Here is a 26,504-nt window from a genome sequence, read left to right as displayed (position 1 = left end):
GACGCGGGCAGAATCGGCTTCTTAAAGCACGTGACTATCACGTCGAGGACCTGGGATCGAATCCCACTCCCGACAAACTCGCAAAAAGTGAGTTCTTCCTTCGGAAGGGAAGTAAAGCGTGGGTCCCGAGATGAACTAGCCCAGGGCTAAAAATCTCGTTAATACAGATAAAAAAATTGGCTTCTATCATTTTTTATATGCTTAGTTAGATTGGCTATTTTCGGTGCCAATCTAACAAGTCAGATTCTATATTTTTATTATCCCAACATTTGGTGATATAGGAGAATAACATTCTTTCAAAATTACCCAAGAAAATAGTAGCATGAAACGAGCTCACCTATTTAGATGTGTCACCAACGAAATACGCAGAAAAAAATCAAATCAGCGCACTTGTCCGAGTTTCTTCTTCGTTGTCGTTGTCGTTAGCCTAGCGCCCGAACTGAACACGGGAATCGAAAAAAAGCCCACCACACAAGAGGGAAACGAATCCTCCTTGCCCGAGTCTCTTGTTTGCACTCCATTTGGAATTAGAATCAGGTAATCCCAATTTACTCAAACAATGTATTGGAGACGATAATTGGACACATTTTCAATCATATTTCAAGTGCTTGTTACAAGCAATAATTTATTGAAAGAAAGTTAATCCATAGTGGTTTCGCAGCGCGGTGTCACGAACACTAATGCAAATCTACTAGTTGAAAATATGCCCATTTGATTTTGCTGGGAACAGCTGATCTTTGTTTACTATTTTCAACCAGTAACTCAAGTGGTGTTTGTGTAATGCAGCGTGTACGTACACGCAACACTACTAAAAGTAGTAACCACTTTTAAAAAAGACACGGACACCGTCTTCAGCCGAGGGCTGTACAGACTGAACGAAACTTAACACTAGACAACGGGCATGACAGATATTACGAGAACCTGTGGATACGAGGAAGAGACATTTCTTGCGAAAAGTTTCATCACTCGGAGCGGGAATCGAACCCTCACCCCATGGCATGGTACGTTTATACGCTTGGTAACGCTAACCGCACGGCCACGAGGCTCCTGCGTTTCAAATTTCGTAGAAATCGCTTGAAAAATGAAGTCACGGGCTGGAAAAATTGGGCCTAAATGGCGCAGTCATTATTTTTTTTACTGTCGATACAACAATATTTTAGCTCTAAATTAATTGAAATTTGGTAAACACGTTTATTTTTGTGTAATTTAGGAGAACTATGGATGTAAATGCTCTAAAACTTAAATGTCGAACAATAAGTAGTTCACATCAGTTTTTCTTAATGGAATATTAACTAAAACTGATTTTTTTTTCTACACCGCCCGGATGCGTCAATCATATCATATCAATCACTTTTAATCACCGAGATAATCACTTATTAGGTGATTGATAGTTTTTTGAGTATTAGGTAAATCGCCAATTGTTACACGGCTAAACATTCGCCAATTTATGCACACCCCATAAGAAAAACATGAAGTGTGCAACAGTAGCCGAGTTTTTAGCCGTGCAACAATTGGAAAATTACCCTTCCTCTTTCTTGATTTTTGGCCCCCATGCTCAATGTCCCTCCGACTGACGGTATATTTCAAAATACCACCGTGACTTCATTTTTCAACCGATTTTTACGAAATTTGGAACGAAGATTGCGCTACATCTCTAGTTGTATGAAAAAAAATATTAAAATGATATATTTGGCGGTTTCTAAGTTCTAACCAAAAGCCAGTATTAGGTATTTACTATTCCAATTAGAATGTGTTTTCGCCTATAGACCGCTTTTTTTCCAAATGGCGCTCTGATCGGGGTGAAGAATTCAAATCTAATTGGAATTATTTTGTGCTTTTTCCGCTTCTGTCAAATCATATGTTTTATTAGTTATCCATTATATTAATGCCGACGTCTAAACTCGGAGTCGGCATCAGTCATCATTTCCAAAAAGCCAAATTAGTTTTTTTTTAATTTCATCAATATTCATATCAACCGCACAAAGAATGAAGCTTATTTTAATATCACTACTCTGTGTCCATCTGATACCCGCTTTGACGGGAGCGGAGAAAGCTTCGGACAAGTATTCCAAGAAGGCCAATGCACTACCAGATTCGGAAATCTATGAACCGGATTTCCGCAACATTCAGCGTCCCTTTCGGATGGCCAAATTGAACTTGGTCTGGGCCAAAGCACAGCATGTAAGTTGATTTCATATTCGTCATATTGATACATATATGTCATGGAAAACTGCTTTTCTAAATCAAGTCAATCAGCTCATCCGGTTTTTGCTCATCGTTACCGGAATGCCTTTTATAAGACAACATGTACATCTGTTGCGTTCAGCAGTTTATCCATTACATTTTCTGTTGAAAACTAAAATATTCATTTTCCATTCATTTTGTTATTTTCTCTATAGTGCAAGTTATGTCTGGATTATTTGACATCGAGACTTTTTTAGCTCACTTAACTTTTAGCCTAGAATACTTTTGACAGCCTTGTTTCTCAGATGAATAAAACACTTATCATATTTAGACTTAAAATTCTTGGAACAAACGTGCATTTCGTATCCAAGTTCAATGGTATTTGACCAATGAAAGCCAATGGCAATGCAAACAAATATTTATTGTACGTCTCTGATTTTCATTGGTTCTGATTTTAAATTTTTATAACTATTACAATATTATAGACTTAAGTTTTATTGCAATACATCCATCAGTTCATTAGGTACCATTCTTGATGGGTGAAGAATGAATGTTTAATTTCAATGCTTCTGACCTTTTGTGTAGATCGTGAGTCATCACTTCAAAAGCTATGTGTCAATCAAATAAATTGCAGATCATTATGGCACAGTGAACTCTTAACCTTCCGTAACTCGCGCGGTTGACTACCTGCGTCAGCACCACGCTTATGCTGAGTACAAAAAGCGAGATTTTTTCAACGTGTTGTACAAAATACAACAGCGCGATCGCTCGTGGGTTAAATAGACATTCATACACAAAAAGCCAACAGGAAACAAAAATGTTATTGTAGAATCTCATAAAATTAATAATTCAGATGCCCACCGTTGTAACGTTTTGACGTTTTTTATCTTTTTAAGTAAAATAAAGTTTGAATTCAATTGGATAAATTTGGATAAATCTGTTTTTATATATATATATTTTAGATTTATAATTCAAAGTTCGTTTCTTAAATTTATTACTATTTTAGTTAATTTGTAGCTTTTGACGTTTTTATCTTTTCAAGTAAAATCTTATTTGAATTGGATTCGTTGAATTTGACTTTGGATTTGAACCGTTTCATCTAGTAGAGATTATCCGTTTCATGTAAGGTTTGTGTCTAGGCTAAGCTAATGACGATTCATGTTACGTATCTTATAGGGTTTTTTCGATGGCGCAAAATAGATTTGCAGCCATGTGCGAGTTGAATTTGGCGCACTTGTAAATAATTGTTTGTACATTCAATAGACGACTGCTTCAATAGCAGGAAATTTACTTGACTAGAGAAGTTGACTTGACTCCATCACTTAATAGTTGAGTCGGCTGGAGAACAGAAGCGAGCTTCGGCGACCTTCTGCCAGTTTTAAGTTTTGTTAAGGTGTGTAGTGTTTTGTAGTAATGTAAATTTGTTAAGTAGTGCCGTTTGAAGTGAATTTAAGATTAATTGTCTTTGTATATGTATAGACTTTATCCGCACTGAGAAGCAATTATCTCCAATAAATTCTTCCGATGTTTTTCAAGATTTTTTTCTTCCGTGGAATTCATAGAAAAACTCGGCCAGAGGGTTTATTTTTCTAGTATATTCCGAATATTTATAAAGATTTTTTCTAGATAACTCCTTAGGGGTCCTTCAAAAATTTATCCAGGGATGTCTTCAGATGCATCTTCAATACACACTTATTTCTGAATTGCCTGTTCGGTACTTTTTTGACGAGATTATAACAGCAGTACGATCTCGGTAGTTTCGGTAATCGATTTTACTGAGGCTCAGTAAAACAACTGTCAAAATCGTATGGAAAAGGTAAACAATGCATTTTTGCTGAACGAGTTCGGTGCTCAGCAGTTTTAATCTCGTCAAAAAATTACCGAACTCGGTAATCAAAATTAAGTGTGTATATCTTCCAGAAAATTCTGCAGCGGTTTCTTCAAAAAATCTTCCAGAGATTTGTTCAGTTATGCGAAAATATATTTTTTTCACGAGCTCCTCCAGAGATTTCTTCAGGAATTTCACCATTGAAAACTCCCGCAGGAATGTCTTCAATAATTTTTTCAGAAGTTAATTTGTGTTTTTTCAATTATTGCAGCAGCTATTTCTCCAGAGATTTTAGCAAAAAATCATACAGAGATTTCTGCAGAAGTTCCTCCAAGTGTTCCTCCATGGATATCCCCAGAAATTTCTCCAGGATTTGAATCAAGCATTAACCTTTAAGAATTTTTACTCGGATTCATTAAGAAATTCTGAAATTTCATCAGAAATAATTCAAAGAAACTTCCACAGAAATTCCTTATAGGAGTTTAAGAATATCTCCAGACTTTTTTCCAGGAGTTTCTTTAAAATTACGTTAACGAATTCCTCCGGGCATGGTATGCTCCTCAGTGTGTGTGCAAGTGTAAGCGGTTTTAATATGAAATCCCTGATTTTAGTAAGAGATTTCTTCATTAATTTTTTGAACATTTATTAAAAACTCTTATAGGAATTCCACAAAAATATCTTCAGCTACTCCTTCAAGAATCCCTTCAGAAATTCTCCTGCGATTCTTTCAGATATTCCTCTAGAGAATTTAAAGAAAATCCTGTTGAAATTCCTACAGGAATTAGATGATTTATTGAAAAAAAAAAAAAATCTTCCGAGGATTCCATAGGAAAATCCTTCACGGATTCCTTCTAAATCTGCATCAGTCATCTTCTCAGAAATATCTCCAGAGACTCCTTCAGTAATTTAGGGATTTCTTCGTGAATGTCAGCAAGGGATTTCTTCAGAACATTTTTCATGTTTTTTTTGCAGACATTTATTTATAGATTTTTTTTTATTTTCAGTGTTTTTTCGGAAATTCTTTCAGGAATCCCATGGACATTTTATCAAGGGTAACTGAAGAAATATCTCCTGAGATTCCTTCGGAGATGTCTTTAGAATCTAAAATCTTCCAGATTTTTACGGAAGTATTTTATGAAATATATGAAGCGCTGTCCATATACTACGTAGACTTATTTTTGGCCACTCAGACCCACTAATCCACCCCCCCCCCCCTCGTGGACTTTTGTTCACACAAAATTTTCGAAATTTGTATGAAATGTAGACATTGGCCAGAATTAATAATCTTGAAGGAAATTGCTAAGGAATTCCTGGCGGTATCTTTGGAAGAATTCTTGCTGTACTCATAAAAAGAGTTTCATTAAGTCACAAAAATTACCGACTCTTGGAATAGCGACTCATGAAGATTTAACTGTAGTACACGTAGAAAACCGGCAGAAAGTAGATAGACAGATAAAAGTAGGAGGGAAGGGATATGCCAGGGATTCAACCCAGGACCTTCTGCATAGAAACTGTAGCCATAAGACTGCCTAACCAAGTTTTACGGGTTGCAAATATAAAAACACAAATTGTTGGTAATAGGGTGGACCTTAGGACAATAATTATGTGGGCCCGGTAGTCTTATTGAAACATTCGGTGAACTGTCACTTTCTTGCTCTAACGTTTCGGTCCTGAGGAAGGTTCAAAACAAGGACCGAAACGTCGCAGCGAGAAAATTGCAGTTCTCCTAATGATTAAATAACACTGCCGAGTCAACACAATTATTGTCCCAATAAAAGACAAACATTTCCTAAACTTCTTTCTCTACTGGGACTCGACGCAAAAAAAGCAGCTGCTAGTTATGAAGTAACTTCCGTTTCATTTCAAAGTATGCAAGTAAAATGTAAGCGAAGATTTCTGAAAGTTTTGTCAAAATTTATTTAAGAGATCATAGGAAAAATGAATGAATGTTACTTCTTGATTTTAGGAAATAATTCTAGTGTAAGGAACTCCTACAAGAACTTCATTATTAGTTCGATAATAAGCTGCTGGCGCAAATAAAATAACTCATGGATACGTTTTTAGAGAACTTCCAGAGGAGAAATTAACTGTAATGATTTAGGAAAATTCGTCGAAAACTTTCAGAGATCATCTGTTAACGCGTTTGACCCCAGGTAAAAAAATAAAAGTTCAAAAAATCGCCAGCAGCCCATTTCTCAACAAAATCCAACCAAATTTTGCACACAAACTAGCACAACACTATAGTTTTGGAAATATACGGGATCAACATACGGGATCAACAACGAGATACACATCAACAACGGGATTTTGGAAATATACGCGATCAATAGTTTTGGAAATATACGGGTCAAGTCGGGCAAAAATAAGGCCAAGTACAATTTGCACCCCCATAACTTTCTTCTTAATGAAGTTTTTCAATAGGAGTTTGCACATTCCGTTGCCTAACGATAGTTGATGTTGCTACAAGTTCGAATTTGAGATTTTCCGATAGGTTTTTTTTTGAGTTCTTGAGATATTCAACATTTCTGAACCATCCAAGTCTTCATTTGCGTTTGTTGTTTTCAAATGAAATTACATACGGAATATTATTCCCTTATTGACCCCATAGGTCATCGGAGACATCTTTCGAACATGTGTTGCCCTTGTAGTACTGTTAATATTTCCTGAATATCTCGATGGATTGTCCGAATCCGTCCTTACAAAGCATGAACACTCGAAATAATCATCAAGGATTATTTTCAATTATTTTTATCGCTTTTATTTGCACCAATACTTGAACATCTGTATAATGTTTGTTATATCAACGAGCAGTAGAAATTTTGGACGCTCTGATTGAAGTCATGCCTTGACTACAAAGAACCGTAGATAGACTACAATTAGACCTATTTGCATGCGGAAAACAACGGTTAGCTCCAGAAACCAATACTACATCGAACAGGAGTAAGTAAAAGCCTCGACTAGATTCCTGAGTACCCGGGATGGGCTAGCTGAAGTCAGGCCTTGAGTTCATTGAGATAAATTGTAATCACATGTTTAACCTATGTGGAACCTCTGTGCACTACATAAAAACATATTCTATCATATGTCAAAAAAGGTCTCGCATAACTATTGCTACACTGAGGATACTACAACTCTGCAATTTCTTGCGAAAATCATAGTTACATACTATGGTTTTGGATTCAAAGCGCCAACTATTATTGTCATACTGTAACTGTATAAATTTCATAACATTCACGTATGAAAATCTTACCGATTACATATAAAAAAATGAAACTATGTCTTATGACTATCAAAAAAAATTTTATGAAATATTTTGCACAAATTAAAAAAAAAAACCGCAACCTGGAATCGAACCAGGAACGTCAAGGTTAGCGAGTGCGTGCTTTAATCATCCGCCCATCGACGCTTCGGAAGTTGAAGTGGTTAGAAGCCAATTAAAGGTTTTGTTGTTTTTTGGCAATGGGGTTTCATAACCCATCTTATGATTTTCATACGAAGCTTCTTATGAGATTTTTCATACGATAAGCCTTGTAGATTTCGCTTTTCAATGTATGAAAAGCATACGAGAACTATGAAATGATGAAAAAAATAAAAATAACTTGTTCATAAGATGTAAACTATGAAAAACATACGAACAGTATCCTCAGTGTAGGAAAATGTCACGACCTAAGCGAAGTCATGCCTTGACTTCAGAGAACCATAGATGGACAACAATTAGAGTTATTTGCACACGGAAAACAATGGTAAGCTCCAGAAACCAACACTACATCGAACAGGAGTAAGTAAATTCCTCGACTAGATTCCTGAGTACCCGGGATAGCCAGGCAAAAGTCAGGCCTTGAGTTCATTAAGCTGTAGATGAAATGTAATCACAAGTTTTACCTGTGTGGAATCTCTGTGCACTTCATAAACTCATATTCCACCATATATCAATGAGTAGGTCTCTCAAAACTATTTCTAGGGAAATTTTATAAACTCATTCTCTCATGCCTCAATTAGCTCATGCCTTGACTTCTTCTGCAACTGTTCAACGTAGTATTGGTTTCTGGAGGCATCCATTGTTTTCCGCATGCAAATACCCGAGCAGAAGGGAATAACAACAGCATAAGGAGCTGAGTTATTTGGGCAAAATAACTGAATAATAAAATCGATTATTTCTAAGTTATTATAATAAAATATTGTGTTATAAACTTGTCTGTCATAAGCGGCAAAATAACAAAGTCCATAACAAAAAATTGTTCCTGGGAAACCATTTCAATAACTTGTTTTGTTAGTTTCAATAACAACTTAATAACAGTGAATTCGGAAAATATTTTAATAACAAATTTTGATATAAATATGTTATTGATAATAATCGGAGAGCAGAATTTGCTATGATATCAAACTCGTTACTAAATAATTTATAATACTTATTATATAAAACTATTCGCTTTGTCCCACAAGCCCGCCAATAACATGAGGTTCGTCACTCTGAGTAAGAAATATTTTCAAATGATCGAAAAATACTATATTCAGCTTTTAATTCATTCTAAGAGATTTGAAGTCGCAAGATAATCGCACTTTAGTAATTTCTATATTATCAAATACGACGAGCTTCGATTTCCACCTGTAATGTATAAACTGTTCTACTTTAATTGTTTTCGGAGCACGGTTTTGAAATCAACACGTGTTCTTGAAAAAGTATGATCGTCGATAGCAATTTGTGGCTTTTTTTTTTCAGCATAGAAACTGAAGAATTTTTGGAATGCTTTAGAACAGTTTTGCAGAATTTTTTTTTGGGATATTGGAAATATTGAACAGATCATTACAATTTTTCTGGAAACTTTGTTTTAAATTCCTCCGATTTTTCCCTGGATTCAAGAATTATGTTGAATATTCCTCCTGGATTCTACAAGGATTCCTTCAAAAAAAATTCTATAATTTCTCCTGAACTTCCTCTGATGATTCCTACAGGACTTTCATCATATTTTTTCGCAATATTTTTTTTCTTAAATCCCTCTATTTATTTCTCTAAGGATTTTCGGCTTCCAGTCTCTATGTAATCATAAACGGATATTGGTTCAACACCTGATGTTTCGGTCACATATATTGTGCATTTTTCAAAGGATCTGCAAATTGGACAGGTTTTAACATAGGTTTTAAGCATAATTTTACATAATCTTAAAACCTATGTTAAAACCTGTCCATTTTGCAGATCCTTTGAAAAAGGCACAATATATATGACCGAAACGTCAGGTGTTGAACCAATATCCGTTTATGATTACATAGAGACTGGAAGCCGAAAATTCCCGCTAGCATAATACCAATCACAGTCGATCCCCTTGCATTTCACTAAGGATTCCGTCAAAAACTCCTTATATGTTTATCAAGTGACTTTGTCATAAAATTCTTCTAGAAATTCGTCTACAGATTTGGTCATAAACTTTTCCATAAATGACTCCAAAAATCTTCCAGAAATTTCTCCGTGTGTTTTTTTACAGAATCTTTCATGGATTTCCAAAGAATCCTCTAGAAATTCCTCCTGAATACTGCATAGAATGCCTTCAAGGATTTCTTCAGAATTTCCTGTGATTATTAGTCCTGAAGTTCATCTTAAGATTTCTCTGAAAATTTCTTTGAGGATTTCAACAGGAGTTTTCCGAAACATTCTCCAGGAGTTTTTCAAAAGATTCTGTCAAGAATTCTAATAATTGCTCAGAAGAATTACCTTCGAAATTATGCGAGGAGTTCTCTTGAAGACTTCTTCAAGGATTTTTCGAAAGTTCTTACAGAACTTCCAAGTGCTTATCCAAAAAATTATTTTAGGAATTCTTAAAAGGTGTCGTTCGGAAATTTTCTTCTTAACTGAATACAAAAATTGAACAACACAAAGGGACAGGTCAGAATAGTCGAATTGTTGCTGTAATTTCAAAATCAGATCGTCCAAAATTTCTACTGCTCGTTGATATAACAAACATTATACAGATGTTCAAGTATTGGTGCAAAAAAAGTGTTCGAGTGTTCATGCTTTGTAAGGACGGATTCAGACAATCCATCGAGATATTCAGGAAATATCAACAGTACTACAAAGGTAACACATGTTCCAAAGATGTCTCCGACGACCTATGGAATCAATAAGGAATTATCTCGTGTTTAATTTCATTTGAAAACAACAAACGCAAATGAAGACTTGGATGGTTCAGAAATGTTGAATATCTCAAGAACTCAAAAGAAACCTATCGGAAAATCTCAAATTCGAACCTGTAGCATCATCAACTATCGTTAGGCAACGGAATGTGCAAACTCCTATTGAAAAACTTCATTAAGAAGAAAGTTATGGGGGTGCAAATTGTACTTGGTCTTATTTTTGCCCGACTTGACCCAGTTACTCACCGGCCTTACTCCGTCCAAAAGTCCTAGAAAATGTTGATCTAGTATATTTCCAAAACTTTAGTGTTGTGCTAGTTTGTGTGCAAAATTTGGTTGAATTCTGTTAAGAAATGGGCTTCTGACGATTTTTTGAACTTTTATTTTTTACCTGGGGTCAAACGGGTTAAGTACGTCACGCTAAAAGTTTCAACGGACATTTCCTATAGCTAACGCATTGCTTGTCACGCGTTCAAAAATCTTCCACAGAAAAACTGCTGCAGTAATTTGGAGGAATTTTTGAATGGCTGCTCTGCACGAGTTTCGGACAAAATGCTTAGAAAAACATCTGAAATTTTAAGATACTTCTGTAGAAATTTGTTGATTTGTCACCCTACCTACATCAAGCCTTAAAACGTAATACTGAATGCAATGTACCTTCACTTTTTTTTAATACCATAACATGTCGACAATAAAGAAGATATTTAAGTTAAAAAAAAATACGCTAATTTAAATTATTGAATTCATTTTTAGCGTCTTACTGAACCCAAACTGAAATCCATCTACACGGAGCTTAAAATACATGACAAGGAAGAAATTGCATGGAAACAACTAAATTCCCAGCACAAAGACAAGGAAGGCTTGAAAGAAGCGGAGCTGCGGAAAAAGTTGATCGGGATCATGAGTACCTATGGATTGCTGGAATATTTCGATGATACGCAGGATCCGGAACAGTACAAACCATATAAGGCATATTCCGGAAAAGTAGACAGCTATATGAACAAAAGCTTGTTTAAAGACAAAAAGTTGAATAAACTGTGGGAAAAGGCAGAAACATCTGGGTTTACTAAGGAAGAACTGGATGCGCTGAAAGAGGAATTTGAGCATCATCAGGAGAAAATTGACGTTTACTACAATCTGTTGGAGCAGTTGGGTGACGATGATGGCAAATCTGGTAAAGTGCACGAGAACGCTGTGAACGAAGATGAGCACGATAAGTTCAATGAAATCGGAACGGCTGAGGAGGACAGCAACGATATCATGGCTCAACAGAAAAATGAGGGCAAGCAAAACTCCTTTTTGCACAAATCCAACCAACTGAGGGAGAAACATCGAGATATTAAGGATAACTTCGATCGACTGGAACGGATTGCCGCAAAGGGACCCAAGAGTCAGGATTTTATTGAACCGAAAGTGCAAGGGCTGTGGAGAATCGCTGTGAGTTCAAATTTCACGGCCGACGAACTGGCGTCATTGAAGGTGGAGCTGCTGCACTATGAGAGCCGTCTACTAAAGCTGCGACACATGCATGCAGAACATGCCTTGAGTATGGAGAAGCATAAAAATGCTCAACATGGGGATAAAGCCGATACACACAAAATGATGGAGGAAAACATTAAGAAGCAGACCAGGAAGGTAGAGAAGATACAGGAACAGGTGGAAAAGCGCATTTTCAAACATTCTGAGCTATAAGGCGTGTTCAATGAGGCCAATACTCGAATACATTGGTTGACTTTTATATAGTAATAACGGTCACACTCTTTATTGTAATAAAGATCTTCTATGTTTTGTGAAAGAAAATATTAATGCAAGTAAAGATCTATGATGGTGCCAAATTGTTAGTAGCGGTGGACGATATACTAGAGCAATAGAATAACTGAATTAACAATTCCGGATATCAGCTATTAGGGATAGAAACTAACAAAAACGTCAATCGCATTTCTTAATTATATTTACATATGAAACAGTTGAACCGTAAATTTAGTATTTTTTTAAAAGAATGATACTTTCACACACTTTTCTATTTTTTATAATAAGCAGCTGGTTGAGTAATAAATTCTATACATTAACTTCTATACGTGATACGCATAATTATTTGAAAGAAATCCATGTAACGTTCCATGTGGTTTCATCATTCATTGTAGCTAATACATATATCAGCAGAACATAAAGGTTGGCCTAATGTTAACCGTTGTTGGCTTTACTTTGCTACTATAAACAACTGCGTTCATAGGTGTAGCATTCCAGATGACGCTGTATAGAGAAACATACTATGTGCAAGCGATTTATTTTTGAGTTTTAACTTCATTGACCACCCGTAGTTGCTACTCCAGCATTGCCAGATCAGCTACACACAGTGGTCCAGATTTGAAAATATGGCCAAAAATGGCCAAATCATAGAAGTTTGCTAGCTTTTAAATAAATATTCTGGAACATTATTTAGCGCTCAATTTCATATTTATTATGTTTGACCAATTTTTAAAAATGTTCTCTGATTCTCAAGTCCACCCCCATATTTCGATTGATATCCGAAAAGAAGTCACTGGTCAAAATTTCAGTTAAATCCATTGAAATTAAAAGGTGCATCAAATCAATTATGTGTTTTTCCTCTATTTTTGAAATTCAAAAATCAACTTGTCAACAATGATTTTTTCAGCACAAATTGAAAGATATACAGGGGATAGACAAAATGATCGGGACAGGCAAAATTTTAACTTTTCAAACTATATTCAACTAGCTGTAACTTTTCGAAAAATGCATCAAATATTCTCAAGTTTTTACTGTAAGTTCATCAACTAGTTGTGTATGAGTGGTACAAATTTGAAAAAGATCAAGCCAAACTCCACGAAAGTATAAAGGTTCTTGAAAAAGGTAAAATTATCCGACAGCCAACTTTGAGCTGTTATATCTCCGGATTCAATGAATGGAATGCAATGAAATTTTATAATGAGCTTATATAATGAGCTATGAAAAACCTTTGACTTAACTTAAAATTTTTAACATGGAAGAAAATTTGTAATGATTAGATAATTTTTCTTATAAAACTACAAATTATCCAAAACTTCAACATCGTTTCAAAATTCAAGATGCAAATTATAGTTCATTTAATTTCCCTCTAATTGACTTATATACAAATGTGTTTTGTAGGAAAGTAACAACATAGTCGCCAATAAATTGAAAAAGCAATGGAATGCATATTAAAAATATATAAATTTACTAAAAAATCGTGAAAAAAAATAAAATTGCTTTAAGCTTTTCTCTTGCTAAACATTTCAACTTTAGTCAAATGTTTTCCAGAGTTCATTATATAAGTCATGATGATCAAAATTTCATTACAATCGGTTTATTGAATCCGGAGATATAGCAGCTCAAAGCTTACTATCGGATAATTTTACCTTTGTGAAGAATCTTTATAACTTCGTGGAGAATGGCCCGATTTTCTCCAAATTTGGACCACTGGTACAGAACTAGTTGATGAACTTACGATTGTGTGATATTTGCCATAAAACCATTCGCCAGAATGCCATTGGCCAGAAAGACATTTGCCAGAAAATACAATTTCCCAGAAAACCGTTTGCCAGAAAGAACCATTTCCCAGAAAACCATTTGCCAGAATGTACCATTCCCCAGAAAGTACCATTTCCCAGAAATTTTCCATAGTTCTCAATCCAGAAGTGTTCCCAATCTAATGATAATTTAAAAAAATTTAATTGAAAAATAAATCTGTGGAGGAAAATTTTACCTATTCTATGGTGGAGGTTAATATAGATATAAGTTTTTGCATGCTCGAAAAAAAAACTACCTAGATTAAGTTATCTATTATTTTTACCTAAGATGTATAAGACGTGCAGAATGCGATGGATCTCTTCAGTCGAGTCAAGTACAAGACACTGAAGACGACCTTACAGTTGAGGTCGAAATACGTATCTGTCAAAGGATGCAAATTCTTAGTGGAATTCAAAGGAACCGTACTTAACCCGATTTTCTTTTTATTTATAAATAAATCTTGTTCTTTATTAGTTTGGGATCGATTAGCCCACAAAAACGATTGTAAAAATGTTAAATTTTATTTTTGTTCAGATTTATATGCCAAAGTTAAATAAATTATCGGAACTGATGTGATATTACATTCACTGATTACATCAGTTCCGAAATGGTTCTTTCTGGCAAACGGTTTTCTGGGAAATGGTATTTTCTGGCAAATGTCTTTCTGGCCAATGGCATTCTGGCGAATGGTTTTATGGCAAATATCACATCACAAGAAATGATTTTAGAGTAACTTTTAAAGAAAAGCCTATTGTTTGAAGAAGGGTGAATCACTCTGAAGCAAAAAATGATGTGGAATCAAACCTTTCAAACTTCACAATACATTAAATCTTTTATGTTATTCAAATATTTTATTGCGCACAACAGCTTATTTTTTCAATTAGTACATTTCCACAAATTTGTCTTGTGGAGAAATTGATCATGATGTGGATCCAATTGATCAAATATTATTTTGACGGAATTTGACCCATATTCATCAAAGATTTCCCTTTGACACATGAAATGTTCTTCCCTGCTTTTACTGATATGGAATTAATGGCTTTACTTATATTTTTCAAAGATTCCCTGCTTTCAATTGAAAGTAATTTTTTAAGCTTATTCTTGACAATAACAATAACATGATCTCTTTAAATAATAATTTTTGTGTCAAACAGCAAAATTACATAATCACTGAATAGCGATTCGTGATCACCATTCAATCCATTGACCAATCGGCCTAATGTACTTCGGTCAGCAGTATTTTCACCATACCAGATGTTTGTGGACCTATGCACTTATAGCCTAGTTACATCGTAGTCTCGAGCTTAGTATCATACAGGCGTATCTGTAATGATCAATATCTCTTCATCGATTTTCTCTTTGCTTAATAACTGCCGGTGAATCATTTCCAGTTGTTTTCGTTGTTCTAGCCCTAGTCGTTCTTTATCGAAACGAACCAAGAGATCATCCTGGCGTGAACATATCAAATTATTGTAAAAGATTGAAACTGGCGACATTTTTTATGTTAATGGACTGAAATTAATTCTTAGGAAACGAATAAAATTTCTATTTGCCCGAAAGTACCATTTGCCAGAATGTACCAATCCCCAGAATTTAATATTTAATATTAAATTCTGGGTAACAATCCCCAGAATTTAATATTTAATATTAAATTCTGGGAATTGGTACATTCTGGCAAATGGTACTTTCGGGCAAATAGTATTCTGGCAAATGCTTTTCTGGCGTTTGTCATTCTGGCGAATGGTTTTCTGGCGAACGGTTTTCTGGCAAATATCGCACAATCGAACTTACAGTAAAAATTTGAGAATATTTGATGCATTTTTCGAAAAGTTACAGCTAGTTGAATATTTTTTTGAAAAGTGAAAATTTTGCCTGTCCCGATCATTTTGTCTATCCTTTGTACTTTTTTACTACAAGGTCTCCGAACAACGTATCCCGAGCAGAAGGAAATACCTTACAAATTCCATGCAAATAGCAACATGTGCTCAAGTGCCCAAAATTGTTATTGTTGCGTTAATATTCGAAATGTTATGAGAACATTACAATAACAGTTAGAGGTATTTGAGCAGAGCTGATGTAGTATTTGTTGATTCAAGAAATTCCTCGAAAATTCTTCCAGGAGTTCCTCCAAGTATTCTACCAGCAATTCCTACAAGAATCCCTCCCAGGATATGCCGATAGTGTGAACAGAAACAAGAGTAGAGCCTGTAGACCTTGAAGGTTCTTATTCCAAAATAGTTTGGAAAGCCTGGAATACCCCATGAATGTACCAAAAGCATTATAGTTGTGCAGTGAGGCTCGATTAGCAGTATAGACTACCGTCTACCCCCGTTGGTTTGATCGCATCTAATCTCAACACTTTTTAATTTGACCCCCGTTTATCTGCACATCGTTCAAAATAAAAATGGTTCAAACGTCAATCTGCTTATAGAACGGAGTGAAACGGAACGCAGAATCAAAACAAAACAGCAAAAAGGGTTACCATCAGTGTGTTTTTCGATGCCCACAGGTTTACGAGAAGTTCAAATTAAAAATGAACCCCGTTGGTTTGCATGAGGTGTAGTTCAAACCAACGGGGGTAGACGGTACATCCCACGAATATTTTTACAATTAAAGCATGATACAGTATATAGAATCTATATTATAGATATCATAACCCAAACTTAAAAGTGTTTTGGAGGCCATTTGTATTTCACGGAACGTCCAACTACCACCATATCGAGTTGCTCGTAGCATTGCGAGGTCTAATGGACATTAACGTGACTAAATTTTATGAACAGAGTGAACACAAATGATGGTAGATGTTGTAGATCTTAAGAAATTGAATTCCAGAGTAATTTGTATGACTTAAATCACCCAACTCATGTACCATGAATATTCTAGGAGTGCTTTGAGGCTTTCTGAGTACCATAGACTATGTTCTGTGAGGATTTATCGTCTATATAATACGGTATATAATGTTGGATTTGTGACACAAACTTCGGAGTATTCTGGAGGCCTCAAAATAGCTCTGGGATCAATACTTCAACGGACTATGATGGGTAGTAATAAATTGCGTGCCAATGATCAGGGAAAACTATTGATGATTAGCAAAAAGATGAAATTTGAGTAAAAACATGTAGAATTTATAAAAAAAAATAAAAAAAGCCAGGGGGGGGGGGGTTCCATGCATTTCATAGCACAACTATTTCCCTTGACTATAAAAAAAATCCAGGGTAAAATGTTCAAAAACAAAGAAGATATTGTATTTCTGCCAAAATTAGATCGTCCCGGGTGCTTACGGGTTAATTGAAATCATGTTTACAGTTTCTTTGACTCATTATTTTTTGAATGAAATCTATAGAGTTTTAAAATTGGACGCAAATTGGCGGATATATGAGCCTTTTGAGGGGATGAGCCTAAAATTTTGACCGGGAGTGCATTTTGAAAACAATAAGTAAATTTGAAGGAATGAACATGTTTTTTTGGTGAAGTTGACAATTAAAATATTTTATTGTTGAAATTTTGAAGCAGTTAGCGTAACCCAATATGCTATAAACCTTTCTTTCTTTATAAAACACAAATTAATTTACGAACTACCTATTTATTTACATAAAGGTAAAATTTGTCATTTAATTTAATATTTATTCATTCTTATAAACATAGACAATCAGAACAGTTTATTGTAGTAACTTCTACATAAGAATTCAATTAATTACAAGTCATTTAATTGGATAGTAGCATGCCCCCAATGCAATGTGTCGCGCCTTAGAATTCATGCCCTTTTTTTTTTGTTATCCGCACATTCACATTTACTTCCTTATCCAGCAGGGAGTGATTGGAGTTTTTTTACCACCCCGAGTTGTCGCGAGTTCTGCCATACTTCCAGCCCTGCAGTAGGCAGCGCTCGCGATTGTACAGGCCATAAATACTGCTTTGATTTAATCCTACATGTGCTAGAGTTAACGGTAAATCTACTATTCAGAAACTTTGACTTTGTCAATCTTCACAACGCTTGTCTTTTAGCAGCGAAGAGTAAAATGTATACCAGCAGTCCCACGCTCCATTATCTCCTATATTCCGTCAATGTTATACATTCTTAAGTGATGATGAAATTGTTTCTACGTGCTATGGTCGTATCTCCGTGGCGGTGTAGAATTCAGCAGCTTCAACAGATCTCTGTTCCCCCTGTCTGGAACGGCCACATCCAACAACAGCTGACCAATGTCATCTTCATTCGAGCTGCCTGTTCCGGTGGTTGCGGTTTCAAATAGGGCTGCTTTCCTTCTCAGTTGTCGTTGCCGCAGTAGATCTTCACGAGACGGCGGTAGATTGTGGTTGTCTAGACTAGGCTCTTCGTTATTTTCGTCATCGTCGGATTTCGAGGACCTGTTAAAATATAAACGGAAACAAGTTTAAATGCAAACATATTTTCATGTGAGCGCACAAAGTGCATAATAATCAATCAAATGTCCATCATATCTTCTGAAGCAGCCATTCCATAGAAAGACTAAGTAGTGAATCTCAGAATGTCGTAAAATTTGATAGGTTTTTTTTGATCATCGAACAATATTTATTTTGAATTTCGTCTAAAGCGTGACCAGATTGAAAATTTAGATTAAAAAAAAAACAAAATTCATCAACAAGTTGACCAATTATGAATATCTTTTGTATTGATATCAATAGTTCATTTATTGATTTTTTTTAAATTCTAGGTTAGGTACTTTGTTTGATATTGGGAGTATAATTTTGTATGGACATTCCTTTGAAAAAAAATGAAATTCTTGCGCTACTGACACTATCTCGTTGTAAAATGTAATCGCTAAAAAATGTTCAATGGTTAAAACGTTGCCCTTTTTCTGGAATTTATACCTGCTTATTTGGTACACTGGAACCTCTTTTTATACCAAGGAATGGGGGTGCATAAATTAAAATGTACACACATTAAATCAGGACAGAACAAGAGAAAATTTTGCGTATAAATCAAGTCAGTGCTTTAATAAAGGGGACTTAGTTATCGAGCAGTTATTTTGTTTTCGATGTATCGAACTATTCCCTGGGGGTTTTTCAAGGGAGCCTAAAAGTTAAGGATTCCAGGAGGCTTAAAGGGTTTGTTTGGGAGCATTATGAAATTTTTTTGAGGGCTTAAGGTGGTTGCCGAGAATTTTAAGTGTGCCTCAGGTGTATTCAAGAGAGGATCCAGATGGTTCAGATTTACAACATCTTGAGACCCCCTCAAACGCCCTGAAGCCCTTCTGAGACCTCCTGATGCCTTCCTAAGACCCCTTTGAGTCCTCTTAAAACCCACTGGAATGCCTATGCCACCCCCCGGTTCCCTTGAAATACTCTGAAGCCCTCTGAAACTCCCTGAAGCCATTCTGAGATCGCTGAGTCATCCCCTGAAATCCCTCCTGAATCTTCCTGAGTCACCATGAAACGCCTATGAAGCCCTCATGGGGTCACAGGTATCAGTAGGTCGGCCCCAGAGGCACGTTCTCCTCCATTTGGCAAATTTGTGCCAAGCCGTCATGGACTACTTAGATCCCCTGAAACTCTGTCAAACGCCCCTGAGACCCTTTGAGATCTCCTGAGGCCTCCTGAAACTCTCTAAAGCCTCCATGAGACCCCCGAAGCCCCCTGCAACCGCTTGATTCCCTGAAATTCCTAAAGCTTCCCCGAGACCCCCCGCATCTCCCTGAAGCGCCCCTGGCACTCCCTGAAATCATCTGAAGCGAGACATCACCAGAACAGTCTTTTTGTACTTTTTTCAGACCCTAGAAAACCCTCTGAAACCTCGTTGAAATTCCCCTAGACGTTCTTTGACCCTTTGGAGCTGGATAATTTCGCCGCATACATTTGTTATGCTAGGTTTCATCGCCGGGGTCCAAATATCCTTGTCTTGTATGTTTCTTGAAACCAAATAGCGTGGTATATTGAGCTTGAGCTTGATTGACCACCAGCTACACTCACACAAGGAACCAATTAGATATCTGCCGGGGACTAAGAGGCATCTTCAGTGTGTGAGCGTTGGTGATCTTCTATTTTTAGGCGACAATGGTGCCTGTTACGTCAGGTTGCAGGTAAATGTGGGGAAGAAGAAGGAAGTGTTGATTGCAATCGTTTGTATCCACATCAGACCGAATATACAGGGGATGGCCAAAATGTTTGGGATAGGCAACTTTTTTTCTCCCACAAAAAAATTCAACATGCTGTAACTTTTCATAGAGTGCATCAAAAAATCTCAAATTTTGACTGTTTGTCAACCTATTATATGGGCATCTTTGGTACAAATTTGGGCTCGATTGATTAATATTTCGCAAAGTTAGAACTGTTCGCATAAAACACTATTTTTTTTTTTTATTCTAAATCACTTAATCTAATTTACAGCTCTATTGTCCACTGGGGTACTACGTGAGCAATTTCAATTGACAGCTGCACCTACATTTTGTACAGCGCCTAGATTCTATTCTATCGAACTATTTATCGAACTGGTTGCCTTTCTGCTGCTTTCACTTTTTCTACTTTATACCTAGTAGAATGATGAGCACAAGGATGATGATGAATGGCCGTTGTTCCATTCCAGTCCGATTGGGGGTCCATTACGAGTAGCAGTTCGCCGATGTCCAGGTATCCGGGTCCGTTTGAGCCATGGAGCTCAGAAGAGGGTCAGTGTCAGTTGCTCTCGGGGGAAAAGCAACTGACGAAAAATTGCAAGTTCCGGGGCTGGGAATCAAACCCATGACCATCCGCATATGAAGCGAACGTGTGACCAACTACGCCACGGGCCCCGACAACACTATTTTTAAGACAACTAATTTTTGAACTGTCATATCTTGGAAACCAGGGAACCGAAATGAATGAATTTTTTAACGTTTATCAACAATATATTGATACTTGATACGACGTTATAAAATGTAATATTTTCTCACGACGAATTTAGTTATACCGGGTTGAAATTTTTACGCTTATAGAGGAAAATTAGTCAAATTTACAATACCACATAAAAAATACTAAATGTGTTCTTCCTTTAAGCTAAATTGGCTCTAATATATCTGATTAGAGATAATTTGAGAACAGAAGTGGAAAATCTTTGAATATCAACACGAAAATTTAATGACATTGATGTAAAAAAACACATTTTTTCGAGAAAAATCCAAAAAGTGTCAATCCATGATAACTTTTTTCAATGTTTAAAAAGTACCTATTGATTGATTGATTTGTCTTTATTAGAGAGACTTTCAGCCCTAGGCTGAAAAAGTACCTATGTTTTAATGGTTCGTGAAGCATTTACATATTGTTAGTGTACGTTAAAAATTTCATTCAATTCGGTTCACAGGTTTCCGAGATATGACAGCTCAAAAATGAGTTGTCAAAAAATAGTGTTTTACGCGAACAGTTCTAACTTTGCGAAATATTAATCAATCGAGCCCAAATTTGTAACAATGATGCACATATAGTAGGTTGACAAACAGTCAAAATTTGAGATTTTTTTATGCGCTCTATGAAAAGTTATAGCATGTTGAACTTTTTTGTGAGAGAAAAAAAAGTTGCCTATCCCAAACATTTTGGCCATCCCCTGTACATCTGCATCTGCACAAATTCATGCGAATCTCGGAGTGCTGGTGGGATTTTGGTTGGCAGTAGGTTTACACATTGGTGCGTGGATGCCAGAGAAAGGTGATAGAATTCAAGACTAACAATTGTAAAGGTCACAACTACATTTTGTAAACAAACATGTTTCCATCGACTTGAAGCCTTTTGAACTCCACCCACACACCTCACACCACTAACAAAAAGCGCAAACATCAAGCTTTCTGTTAATGGTGGTGAGATGCGTGGGTAGATCACGCAAGGCCCTAAGTCGTCAGAAACGTGTTTACGCAATGTTGATGTGGCCTTTTCAATAGGGAACTGCATGAAATTCTCTCCTTCTCTTTCACTCTAACAGAAATCTTGTAAACAACAAGGCCACGAAACTTCAAAATCCCATACAAAATCAAAACAGTGCGGTGCCCTATTGTTGGTCTTGAATTGTGTGTTCTATTATTCTGAAGATGTGCGGCACAGTTCGCTTGATTGCATAACTTGTAGGCGTTATGTGATTGATAGTGTGATAGATTGACAGTTTGGAAGGCAGGGAAACGGCTTTTTCTACCCGTTTCTATTCTAGCGATGCCTATGGACATGTGAATATACATGAGTTGTATATGTACAGAGCTGAGAGAAAGTATATAGAAAGATACACCCCAGGACCTTCTGCATACGATTCAGAAGCGGTAGCCACTAGACCACCAAGCCTGTCTATACCCAGTGCATGTTTTTAGAGCCTAAAATTACAACTAACGGCTACCTTTTTGAATTTTGGTAGATATGACGAAAACTGTTTTTCGGATCTTCAGATTTGTGCTCTTGAAAATTTGAGGCGTGGCTTCGTCATATCTTCACCATAAGACTTTGCAATATGGGTGCCTATATTTGGTGTGGAAAAGACGTCCAAAGTTAGTGACCAGTAAATCCAAGACGGTTTACCAACACTCAAAGTGGAGTTTTTTTTGAGCTTCAAAACTACACAGATCGAAAAAAGAGTGTAAAATTCTGTGATATATGATACACATGATTGGAGCGTGAGATGCCACAGAAGTTTACATGACATATCATGTAAAAGTCATAAAACATCATGTAAACTTCCATTATATGTCATGTAATTCAGCATGACTCTGAGTATTTACATGACATATAACATAAATTTACATGATATATCATGTAAACCATCATAACACTAATTTTACATGACTAAAATGAAATTTACATGACGTGTAAATATCATTATTTTTATCTGTGTATGGAGAAGATGTAACAAACTGGTGGCTCGAGTTCAATACGGTGAAGATATGACGAAGTTACGCCTAAAATTTTCAAGAGCACAAATCTGAAGATCCGAAAAACAGTTTTCGCTGAAAAGTTGATCGATAGGCCACCACCAACGGGCAACCAATCGATCAAATTTTCAGCACAAACCGACTTTCGGATCTTCAGATTTGTGCTCTGGAAAATTCGAGGTATGGCTTCGTCATATCTTCACCTTATAGCTCAAATCTCCGTAAAACAACCGCCATCTGGAATTTTGGTCCACCATCTTAAATTATGGCCCGCGGACTTCGAATATCTGCCTCATACCAAATATGCTCATATTTTTAAGTGTAAGAGCTCAAAACTTCATAAAACTTCATCTTGATTTTGTGTTCGCCATCTTGGATTTTGGACCGTCATTTAGAATTTTTTGGTTTACGAATAAAACTCTTCAGCTCTGAACAAGATTACACAAGTTAGCGTGATTTGATATATCGCATAATGGGGTTTTGTGCAGTTGCACATTTGATTACTTCCACCGATGCTACTCTGGCTCACAAAATTGGCCATAACTCCGGAACGCCTTGAACGAACTGAACAATTTTCAATGGCAAACAATGCGTTAAAATTCCCGTCTGATTCATGCCTAAATCGTTGAAAACGGTGAATACATATGCACGCAAAATCCATCCAGTGATTCCGTGAGTATTTTTGAATGATGTTTCAGTTGAATTCGACTAGTAGTTTCTACTGGAATCCACGAAAATAATAGAAATACTCTTGAGAAGCTAAAACATTCGTAGAAAATCCAGCTAAGATTCTGTAAAAATGGGAACAGAATAAAAAAAATTTAAGCAATCTTTAAAAATTCAAGCGAAAACTCTGCAAACGGAGAATTATTTCAATGATTAACAATCATCTAAACGATTTTTTCTAGACATTTCTTCAGAAAACATTTCTGGAAAGCTACCAAGAATTCCTCTATGATTTCCACCAGGACTTTTTAAAGGGAAATCAAGTGCTAGTCGAAAGCTAGTTTAAAGAAATTACAAGTGCTAGTCGAAATACGCATATCTGTCAAAGGATAAGCAACATAGGGCGGAAATAAAAAGTACGAAAGTAATCCCAAAATGTCAAAAATAGAAAGAATAGCCTGTGAATAAAAGAAGGAAATATTTGTGATGATCATAATGGTAGTGAGACTGTCAAAAGCTTCCTCTGAATTCTTTTGATCATTATTCGGCCAAACGCATTCGGCCAAACGATCCATTCGGCCAGATGGCATTCGGTCGGATACCGTCGTTGGTTCGGGTCAATCACGGAGCAGCATATATGTATCTGCAGTCATTCTAAGCTAAGCTAATATTTCAAAAATAAATAGGTACCCTTCAATAATATGAAGAAGTTTAAAGGAAGATAGGTATTAAAATATTGGAAAAGTGGAAAAAAACATAACGAAAAAAGTGTTTTTTTTTAAAGTTCTTGTATGAATTTTAATTTTTAAGAAATCGCTCTGGCGAAACCTTCGGCGAAACCGAAATGTTCTACAAAAATGCCTCTTTAGGGTGGAGCACCATGACTTGTAGAAGAACCTGTCGTATCTATATTGTACTACAGTTTTAATCTGAATTACTGCACTGTTTTGATTTTATAATTGAACACCGTTTTCAAAAGTCTATACTTACAAATCATCATTTTCGACCGATGTAGACGACGATGAATCAGGTCCCATCAGATCCACTAGCGAAACCGACGGAGCTTTAACTATGCGGCCCAGTGGTTGATAATAGATGTTGTTGGGCGCTGCGTAAAGTGTCCTGTAAAGAAATATAATGTACAATAAATTTCTGGGAAGCGCTGCTAAATAGCACATCAATTTTACCCTTTGCCTCCAGGTGGCTTCATGCGTTCGATAGTGGACCACAGATCAGCGGGAACCATGGGTGGTGCGGGGAGAGTCCTGGGAATGGATCGCCCAGACGGCGGTGGTGGTCCCGATCGTTTACCGTGCCCACCCCAACACGAATGGCCATAGCTTAGGCAGCCTCCTATCAAAGGGGTGGAAGAGAAAACATCATATGAAGCGTGTGATTACTTTCACTTTCATTGACGATAAAGTTGTGAGTGGGTTTGTTAGCTCTTAGGCAATATACGCTACAAGTGGTGACCGGGGATCAGCTTCAATTCCCAAATTAAATTTTATTCGATGAATCAATCATTCGTCATTGCAAATAACGTCATCATCGAACATTTAAAAGCAGTTTTTTCCATTCAAAAGAAAAGCTTTTGCTATGAAAATGCATTCACTGTATTTCACATGAGGAATGGAATACAGAGAAATACACTTCCATGGTCAATGCATTGTTTTGATTTACAGCGATAAACTACTTTTCATTTCTCCGAAAAATGATGACGGATCCTTGGGCTCTAAGACAAAATTCACGATTCCATGGGATCCTACTTGCGACTGTAACAAACAGTTAATTCCCAGATAAGTGACCCAATTTATGCTGCACGTTTGTCGAAAAGTTAAGATTTTAATAAATAAGAATATTGGAGAAAGATTTTATTCATTTTCTTGGCGTAACGTCTCAACATAAACGAAGCCTGCTTTAGGCTCAGTGCACAATCAATTATTGATCTTTTTAATATTATACCTGCTACCTTTTTCTAATATGTGAGCATGTTTTCTAACGCTTATTTTGCCTTCAACATCAACAATGTACGGTACCGATGACCGCCTCGGTACGTCCTACAGCGACTGAAGCAACCAGATGTTGCTTTTGAATACACGCTCGAAGGCAGCATTTTCGGACGAGAATGATCTGGTGGGACGGACATCAACGAAATAGCTAGCCGAGAGAAAGCACGGTCGGGTTCGTGTGACGGAGTCGACGGAACTATACGGAGAGAATGAACCGGTCAGAAAGCCTCACTCTTTCCGAATCAAAGTGCAAATAACGTTTTGCCTTTCTTGTACACCAAGTGTACTGGAAAGGCTATATGTTCACTCCAAAAATGACTTTTTGATAGGAGGCTCGGAGGGTCAAGTCACATACCAATCAACTCAGCTCGACGAATTAAGGTGATGTCTGTGTGTGTGTATGTATGTGTGTGTATGTGTGTGTGTGTGTGTGTGTACAAAAAAAAACTCACATCACTTTTTGGCAGTAAACTTCAACCCATTTTAATGACCGGCGGTTCATTCGACGCGGAATCTGGTCCCATTGTTTCCTATTGGAACAGCCGTTCCGGAGTTATGGCCATTTAGGTATTCCGGACCGATACCCCAGGAAGGGGTCAGATATGGAAACGCTACAAACCCATCCATGCGACACATCAAACTACGGCATTTTCGATTACTTGATGAACGGTAAGCAGAAAAATGGTCTCAGACCATATCTGAACCGGTAGTGTTCCGGAACCGGTTCCTGGTGTCCCGCCGGAAGCGGCTAAACATAAAAGTGAACTTAACCCATGCATGCGACATATTAAACCGTGGCTTTTTCGATAACCTGATGAACAGTAAGAAGGAAAACATTCTCAGACCATATCGGAACCGGTAGTATTGCGGAACCGGTTCCAGTTGTTCCGCTGGAGGTGGTCAAGTATAAAAGTTAACCAAACTCATGCATGTGACACATCAAATAATGGCTTTTTTGATATCCTGATGAACGGTAAGCAGGAAAGTATTCTGAGACCATATTTGGACCGGTTGTGTTCCGAAACCAGTTCCGGGTGTCCCGCCGGGAGTGGCCAAATATAAAATTGAACTAAAACCATGCATGCGACATATCATACCGCGGCTTTTTCGATAAACTGATGAACAGTAAGCAGGAGAGCATTCTCAGACCATATCGGAACCAGTAGTGTTCCGGAACAGGTTCGAGATATCCCGTCGGAGGTGGCCATGTATAAAAGTTAACCAAACCCATGCATGCGACTTATCAAAAAGTGGCTTTTTTGATACCCTGATGAACAGTAAACAGGA

At 36.7% G+C, this 26,504-nt stretch overlaps 2 protein-coding genes across 3 annotated transcripts in view; one reads left to right on the top strand and one right to left on the bottom strand.

Annotated features, from left to right (window-relative positions):
- The first annotated feature begins 1,868 nt into the window (after positions 1 to 1,868).
- On the top strand, positions 1,869 to 12,215 carry LOC109423478 (alpha-2-macroglobulin receptor-associated protein). Its single transcript, XM_029866950.2, has 2 exons — positions 1,869 to 2,181; positions 10,892 to 12,215. Exons 1-2 carry the CDS (start codon positions 1,987 to 1,989, stop codon positions 11,828 to 11,830), a joined length of 1,134 nt encoding a protein of 377 aa, XP_029722810.2. The 5' UTR covers positions 1,869 to 1,986; the 3' UTR covers positions 11,831 to 12,215.
- Positions 12,216 to 17,251: 5,036 nt separating this feature from the next.
- Positions 17,252 to 26,504, bottom strand: part of LOC109423479 (uncharacterized) — a 53,637-nt gene continuing 44,384 nt past the window's right edge. For both annotated transcript variants that reach the window (XM_062847994.1, XM_062847987.1), the window contains exons 3-5: positions 24,396 to 24,561; positions 24,199 to 24,330; positions 17,252 to 18,052 (exon numbers count right to left, since the gene is read on the bottom strand). In XM_062847994.1, the coding sequence (XP_062703978.1) occupies positions 17,785 to 18,052; positions 24,199 to 24,330; positions 24,396 to 24,561 (566 nt within the window). In that variant the 3' untranslated portion in view covers positions 17,252 to 17,784. The remainder of the gene's footprint in view (positions 18,053 to 24,198; positions 24,331 to 24,395; positions 24,562 to 26,504) is intronic.

This window comes from Aedes albopictus, chromosome 1, assembly GCF_035046485.1.
Source record: "Aedes albopictus strain Foshan chromosome 1, AalbF5, whole genome shotgun sequence".
Taxonomy (NCBI): Eukaryota; Metazoa; Arthropoda; class Insecta; order Diptera; family Culicidae; genus Aedes; species Aedes albopictus.
Note: the sequence above shows the minus strand (reverse complement) of the source record. Positions and strands in the feature narration are given on the sequence as shown.